The sequence below is a fragment of the Pempheris klunzingeri genome, chromosome 11 (assembly GCF_042242105.1).
Source record: "Pempheris klunzingeri isolate RE-2024b chromosome 11, fPemKlu1.hap1, whole genome shotgun sequence".
Lineage (NCBI taxonomy): Eukaryota > Metazoa > Chordata > Actinopteri > Acropomatiformes > Pempheridae > Pempheris > Pempheris klunzingeri.
The window spans coordinates 8,564,157-8,572,559 of record NC_092022.1 but is presented as its reverse complement, the minus strand read 5'-3'; the positions used below and the strand labels follow the sequence as shown (position 1 = coordinate 8,572,559).

General features: G+C 43.5%; 1 protein-coding gene across 5 annotated transcripts in view; it reads left to right on the top strand.

The window, feature by feature from the left end:
- Window positions 1-5,096: 5,096 nt before the first annotated feature.
- prdm16 (PR domain containing 16) overlaps window positions 5,097-8,403 on the top strand; it is a 172,648-nt gene continuing 169,341 nt past the window's right edge. For 4 of the 5 annotated variants that reach the window (XM_070839877.1, XM_070839879.1, XM_070839878.1 and 1 more), the window contains exon 1: window positions 5,097-5,203. In XM_070839877.1, coding sequence (XP_070695978.1) covers window positions 5,167-5,203 — 37 coding nt within the window. In that variant the 5' untranslated portion in view covers window positions 5,097-5,166. The remainder of the gene's footprint in view (window positions 5,204-8,403) is intronic. The other variant, XM_070839880.1, reaches the window with a different exon arrangement.

Below are 8,403 nucleotides of genomic sequence, written 5' to 3'. Positions count from 1 at the left end.
TTTTAACTGAACTGACAGCTGAATGCATGTTTCAGGCATTACTGAACCGGCACACAGTTCAACTGTCCAAAAGGAGAATTTTAACCCATCATATGTTCCACTAGGATCAAGGATTAATGTATAAGATTTACAGGGATTGCAATTTAATGTGTTGCAAAGATTTGCTGAAAAACTGTTGCCTAATTTTCATCGACTAATTTCTAAACCGCCAGTCTGTAGTTTTTGTATGTTCGCTTTATTATAGCCCTCCAGATGTGCTGCCAGTGGTGTGTCTGTATCTGAGCAATCGCTGCCCTCTAACCTCTTCATATTCCCGCTATCAGGAGCTGTGGCTCTGCCTCTGACAGCATGTTAACAACACTGCAAAAGGCCCCAAAGAAACGTCTTGGATTAGCGGTCAGATTTCCCATTTCCCATAGACGCACAAGGTCCTGAACCCAATTAATGGCTAATAATTACCAAGGCAACTTCACTATGACCGCTTCTGGGGACTTCATTAGAGGGAGGGAGGGAGGGAGGGAGCGGCCCGCTGTGGAGTACCACTCCACACTAATACTTCAGAAAGGGGGGGGGGGGGGGTCTAATTGATCAGCTGTTGGGATCTCGGGGGAATTTGTATTTATCGATCTCTGGAAAAAAAATATAGTGTCTGTAGATGTGATTGTCGTGTTTATCATTTCTTCTGTCTCATGACAAAACTCATCTGCTCGTGCTGGCAGGCGGTCATGTCATACCGTGTACAGTGTGTGTGTGTGTGTGTGTGTGTGTGTGTACCTGCGTGCATGAGCGCGTGCCTCCACGCAGGTCCCAGCGCCCCGCCGCAGCTAGTTACCATGTTTACTCTCCCATTACATCGACTGTGGCAGAATTACAGTTAGCAAATTTACAATGCTCACAGCGCGCACAAAAGGGCCCGCTGCGGCTTTTTGATGTCCCCCGGCCCGCCTCATCCGCAGGCCGGACCGAGAGGTGCTCCATTTCACATATCTAATGTGCGCCGATGTTATCTGCGCGTAACGTCTAATCCAGAGACCCAGAGCCTTTTCCACCGTGGATAAAGCTTGGGTTTCAGCGGCCTGTGTGTGTGTGTGTGTGGGTGGGAAGAGAGTGGGTGGGGGGGTGTACAGTCACCGCAGTCTGACCACACTAGTCCATAGTGTTATAAACTTCTGCACCCTCCCCCCCAACCCAACCCTACACACACACACACACACACACACACACACACACACACCTCATCGTCATCATAATCGTGATTTTTGTGTAGACTTCTGAGATTAGTCTGATCTTTTCATACCATTATCATTACATTTTTTAGTAGCTTAGATCCAGGACATGAACCTGCATTGTAATATATAACCTGGTATAAATTCACGTTATCTAATCCTCCTAATTGAGTGATTCTCTGAGAGAAGGATTCTCCAGGTTTGTGCAGCCTGCAGACTCCTACTTTGGTCTCTCTTGGTTGTAAATACAGTGTGGAGTCTGTATTGTGTGGCGGGGGAGAAGAAAAAAAAAACTATACAATGCCAGAGTGACACAGAACACGACGGCTGGTTCCTATTTTTTGAGAAACTGTGAGGCTATAAGACGACTGTCAGTACAGGTGACGTGAAGACGTCATCGCTTCTTTAAAATGAGATTAAGGGAATTGAACCGATTTGACGCAAGCTGTGCCCTTTATAGGTTGCAGTATACAGTGTAACCCGCCAAACAATTAGCCCACACACACATAAACAGGCCTGAGTGCATGCGCAGGGGGGCCCTATATGATATAGGAGCCGTGCAGACAGTATCTCAACATACAGTCTACAGTGTTTTCTCGCAGATTACCTGTCGCAGTGCGTCCTTTGGGCGTCACCAGTTTAAAGAATAAGGGCAGAATAACAATAAAACAATGAGGTCTAATTCTGTAGATTATAATAACTGGAGCTCTCTGTGTTTGTATCGGGTTTGTTTGTTGTCACGTTCAGCTGAGTACGAATGTGCCTCTCTTCAGCCTAATTAGACGGATTAATAAAACAGAGGGGCCCTGTGTGGATGATTGAGCGCGAGTGCAGCGGCGCACCTCTCTTCCGGGGACGGAGCCAGCGGTGCAGCCTCCCTGCGCTGCCTCCAGCCGCAGGACCAAAGAGGGAAGAGAGCCACATTTCTTGGGAGCGAGTCCTCCAGAACGCGAGGGCTTTTCCTGCGCAGCCGTTCTGCGTTTCCACGAACCCGCTAAAGGTCGACGTTTTTAAATGGCGCAGAAAAGCGTTTTTCCCAACGGGCCAGTCTCGGAGAGCAACACTTTTCTTTGCGAGCGTAATCACAGTTAATTGCTCCCTTTTAAAAAAGAAAGGTGTTGCACCGCGTGAAATCATTTGTCCAACCTGATGGGAACGCTTCAGAGGCCTGGCCTGATGGAAATCCTTTCCACAGACTGGGGAAAGTTCTGCTGAATGTCTTTTATTCAGTTTTCCTCTGATTGAAGTTGGATGAAGGACGAGGTATCGATAGAGCCAATCGATTCAGATGATGGATTATTGATAGCTTGTCGCCACGCTCCCACGCTTCCTCCTGACACCGAGGAATAAACAAAACCTTTGTGTAGCTCTGTTATTAACATAATGTATTTGTTTATTGATCCGTTTCTCTCTTTTTGTCACTTATACTCCTGCGCTGCCTGCCAGGCTCTGGAGCTCATATCTTTAAAATGTACAAAAAAAAAAAAAAAATGTTTTTAGAGATTATTATTTTTTTACACGGGATCACAAAGACAATGTTCATATCACCGTGACCACCTCCCTGCTATTCACGCTCCCCATAAAGCATGAAAGCACTGGCTGCTTCACACGCTTCCTTTCATCCAGTAAAGCCAATAAAATTAACCTCCTCGCCTCATGACGCCAAGACACACTCCTTGATATACAGATAAATGCATGCTGCTCATTATTATTGATTAAATGGTTCGTTTTTACTTCAACTCGCGGGGAAACATCCCACGGCAACTTGCGTCCAATATAGTCTGGACACGTGTTTGATGAACTCGAGCCTTTATTCAAATCAATTGTTGTCCCACGTCCGTTATAATGAGCAACAAGCTGCGGTGAAGCAAGAAAACCCCAAAAATGTCAGGCAGACCGCGACTTATTTGCAGTGGTTTTATGCCAATGTAATGTCCAACAAAAGCAAAAATAAATTAATATAAAAATCTAATACTGATACTACTACTACACTAATACTACTACTAATAATAATAATAATAATAATGATGATGATGTTTGGTCATTAATGACAATAATAACCTAAATAATAATAATTCTTTATGCATGGATGTGGAAGTATCCCATAAAAGTGCGGTGTGATTAGTGTGCAGAGAATTGATCCCCGCCGCTCTCCCAGCAGACTGCAGTTGCTCCATCACCACTGATCTTTAATAGGCTCCAACATAGAGCCGCCTTTATTCAGCCAAACTAGACGGAAACCATTCCCATATGACAAGCAGGCTGAAGGCCCAGGCACCACATGAATATGACGACCAGCCTGCCACCATCACTCAAATTGGACGTATCACTTTTCTGAATAAAATACAAATAAACGTGAATATTCACAGCTCCTTCCTTTTTGTTTCTTTTTAGGAGTTATAATTTGATAGTTCAATAACATAAAATAATGTATTGTCAATAACAATAATAATAATAATAATAATAATTTCGGTACTCATAAAATATATTATATATTCGACATCGTGCAAAATAGTAATAATATTAATAAATGTTATTTGAAAGCATTACGCTTTGCCACATGTCAATACAGTAGCCTAAATGGCCTAAATTGCATCTTCAGTATTAACATACAACGTAGTCAAAAATAGTGATGCAGAATTATGTAGGCTTCGATATTTGCGTTTGAATAAATGTATTTTTCGTTAATAAAAAAAATCTGAAAATTACCTTGTGGTCCTTCAGGCTTCAGCAGACTGCTGGACACACGGACTAACGTAAAGCCGTCTGCTCCTGCCTGCAGGAAACAAACAAACAAACAAACAGGTGCAAGGCGAAAGTCATACTTACAAAGAGAGAGCCAGCAGTCCATCCACCTTCGTTCAGGTGATCTGCGCCTAAACTTTGGGCAGCACAGTGGCTCTAACAGCGAACACAAGCACTTCTCCAAGAAGTAACTGCTGCAAATACGAGTGTTAGACATTGGAGTGAAAAAAAACAAACAAAAAAAAAGCCTGGACTTCTCCCCTGGTACGGACCCTGCTGGTGGAGGCTCCATGCGTGCGTCAAACAGCTGCTGGCCGCTGCTTGTCCTGAGGGCAACAAGGTTTACACACACACACACACACACTCACTCTCTCTCGCTCACACACACACACACACACACACACACGCACACACACACACACACACACACACACACACACTCACACACACTCAAGCTCACCCAAATAGTTGCCTGCAAAGTGCAACTCCGATTGAGTCTCGTACCTTTTTACGCCCGCATGTGCATTAATGAAGTTTAAAAATAACCTCTGCGATTCCAGCACTTTTTGGCACAACATCAGACGCGTCAGCAGCCCAAATGCAAAGTTTCTGTAAATTCAGAAAGAGAATTATTTTGTTAGCATTTTATGGCACATTATGAGAAAAATATCCAAATAAAAGAATCTTCTAACACCACTGATGATAATAACAGTATAAATAACAGTGATTCAGGTGCATTTCCATTATGATAATACGACCTTGACCTCACCATAACGCACTGTGTCCACCGCCGCTTGGAGAAAACCAAGTTGTCGCAGTTAAAGGGGTAAAAACCCAAGAAGGTGCTGGCAGGAGCTGAATGGGGTGGGTGGGGGGTGTCGGGGTGAGGAGGAGGACGTGGGTAAGGGGATGGCAAGGGGGGAGGGAGGGAAGGTGAGACGGTGAGGGGAGAGCAGGAGGAGGAGGAAGAGGAGGAGGGGAAGAGATAAGTGATCTAAAGGGGAGACGATAGGACAAAAAAGTGATGATGATGAATACATTGGAAAGTTTTTTGGCCCCGGCGAGGGTGTCAGATTGAATGGCCTGTGCGCATGTGCGAAGGTGTCCAAACTGACAATGCTGGTGAGATGAAGATAGTGTTGTTGCTGCTTCTGGGCTCACGGAGGACGACGAGAGGAATCTACAAGCCGACAAGATGAGATCCAAGGCGAGGGCGAGAAAACTGGCCAAAAGTAAGTCTTCTTTTTCCCCCCTTCTTATCGCTTTCTGCCGCCGGCTCCAAACTCCTGCGTCTGTAATGTCCAACGTGTCCTTGTCATTTGTCATATCCTTAAGAGAGGAGGGGGCGACTCTTTGTCCAGAGTTAACTTTTCTGCTAAAAATGCGTCCCGCTCCGGCTGCTGGCTCCGGTCTCCCTGCATGCTGCGGTTTCGGCTTCGCTGGTTCCCGGTGTCACAAAGTTTCATGTGTGATGAGAATCGCCGCTGGTGCTTTAGTTGATTACACTCCTTTTAAAGGTAGAGATAAACACCGGCGTCCAAACAGGAGCCCGAGCTCGTAATTTGCTCTTTTCGGGTGCCGGAGGGTTCAGTAGAGGCGCAGAATCGTTTCCCGAAAGTTACCAAGAAAGTTGTCGAAACGGATAGTAACTTTTTTATAGAGCCCTACCAAGTCTTGTGAAATAATATTCCCGGCTTTTGAAATAGTGGGCGCTGTGGCACCGCTCTGCTCGCAGCAGAGCTCACGCCGAGCTGAGCGCACTCTTCAACTCGCCTGCAAACGGAGACGCCAAGATGTGAATTTCGACCAGAAAGAGCAATATTTTAATGCAGATTTTTTTTTTTAGTCGATCCCGCTTTGTGCCGCAGAAGATATCGCTCTCCGGCAACTTTGTTATTTTGTCCCAGGGCCCTCGGACTGCTGCAGACTGGTTCCTCCTCCAGGGAATGCCAATCAATAATGCGTCTTGTGCAAGAAAGCGCCCATACCACTACTTAGTGGACTCCTGCTCGCGTCACACGGAAAATTCATGTATTCAGTTTTGTGAACATGAGCACTTTGTTGGTGGAAATGGACCATGTTTGTTGTTTGACATTTGTTTATTGTTGGTGGGTTGATTTATGAATCGCATTTATTTCCACCGTCTGTTTTTTTTTTTTTATTCCTGCTTGAACGCACCTTGGCAATTATGTGGATAAATCAGCTTTTTTTTATTCGCAGTTAATTTGTAACACCGTTGCTGAACATCAATGATGTATGTGGGCCTGCTGGCATTTGCTTTTCTTATGCTATATGTTTGTTTTATTTTATTCACGATGACTTTCGATTTGGAGTTTTGTAAAAAAAAAAAAAAAAAAAAGGCAGAGCTAAAACGCAGGACACGTTTCGCCTTGTATTTATTTTTCTTAGGACGAGCTTATTAAAAAAAAGAATTATTTAAAAATATCCCTGCTATTGTTTTTGTGTTGGACACACTTCATTGCATGTTTACAGGCCTGTAAAAGCTTTGTAACTTCGCCAAAGCAACTGGCTGTAAAACTGACTCACAGCGAATCTGGATCTTTATATCACACATAATTCATTTCTTTTTCAATACTATTTTCATTGCAGACCTGAAGTAAAAAATAAATACGTGCACACAGCTTTTTCTAAGAAACCTGCAACGTGTTTATTTTGAATGAGCTTGCAACTTCTGAGAATACATTTTAAAATGCCATTATTATTACAATTATTAAATGTTTTTGCACACGTGCATTCAGATAAATAATAAGAATAAAAAGAATAACCAACACTGTTTTTGTTTTGTTATTACCCAATTACTCTTGCATGTTCTCTATGATTGGTGCACAGGGATCAAGTTCCCGAATAAGTTTAAGACAAAGACAGAAAAGAAGAGGAAAAAAAAAAGAAAAAGGAAGGAAAAGCAAAACGCTAATTGGGCTACTTTGTGAAAATACTTAAACATGTCGAGGATCCTGCTTCTTGCCAGTAATTGCACTTGGTCTTGATCTCTAAACAGCCTTGATAGTCTGTTGATCCGGGTGCTAATGAACACAAATACCTGGCTTTGTAGCACTCTCACATCGGACCACTGGAAGCCCGCGCAGCCCAGAGGCCTCAGATCTGTTGTGCTGCAGTGGTGGGAGAGAAAAACAGAGCAGACAGCGGGCATGAAAAAAAAAAAAAAATACCTTGTTCTTCTTAACATTCAAAACATGCAGGCCCACAACTTTTGAATACGACGCGTGGGAGTATATTCCACCCTCTTTTCTCCCCCCCCCCCCTCTTTCTGCCGCTTAGGTAAAACAGTCCTGTAGCTGCATACAAGAGGCCCACAGCAATATCCAGCAGCTGCTTTATCATTTATTTTTAACCCCCGTGTATATTTTCCTCTCTCGGCAGATTGCATGGACTTACACGTTTAAGAACATGACTCTGTAGAAACTGTGTGTGTGTGTGTGTGTGTGTGTGTGTGTTTTAATAGGGGCTCGCATTGATTAGCATGCAGTCGTTCTGGTTTGTTTACATTATGCTTTGGGGTCAAGATTAAGTGAGTGTTGGTGTGTTTGGATTCTAATGTGATATCGACCTCACAGGTGGGCTTTTTTTTTTCTCCCCTTTTTCTTTTTTAAGAAATATTTTTTTTCTCGTCCTGTTTCCCACACGTGAATATTTAGTTTATTATTGGCTTACTTTATACAGAGTTTAATTAGAGATCAAGTGCTGCACGTCGTACTGTTTTTGATTCTATTTTATTTTTATCTGGGCCTCTGCTCTCTAGCTTATGCATTCGTTTTATGAATTGAAAATGTGAAATGGTATTTTCCCAGATTTTTCTTTCTTTCTTTTAATTCGTGAGGAAATCTTCCTGCACACACGAGCCCCAACACCACGTGTCATTTTTATCGAATATAACTGCTTTGATATGACACCTGGCCTCTTTTTAAAATCAATACGGACATTGTATCAGTGAATGCAGCACCACAGTGACAATGAATTTGCTTGACTTAATGTCACAGTGCATATCTGTGTGTGTGTGTGTGTGTGTGTGTGTGTGTGTGTGTGTGTGTGTGTGTGTGTGTGCCTGTGCGCTGCAGACGGTTTTGTTTGCTTGTGTGTGAAAAGTTTAACACCTTGCGGCTGCTTTATTGTGGTATTCTGCTGGGTCCATATGTGGCTTTAAATAAGCTTTGGATCAATTAAGACTTCCAGCAGAGTGAGTGAAATTATTATTTTTTTCTTTTTTCCCCCCTCCCCGGTATTTTTCAGTGTACAGGTGAGACCGGTGGACACGCAGAAACACACGGTGCTCAGTCGCTCGTTGCACGCTTGCAACAGCGCAAGAAGCTCTGCACAGAAATGTAAAGGGTTATAATGAAAAAAGGGAACATGCATCAGCTTTTCACTCAGAAACGGGAAGGTGTTGAATCCA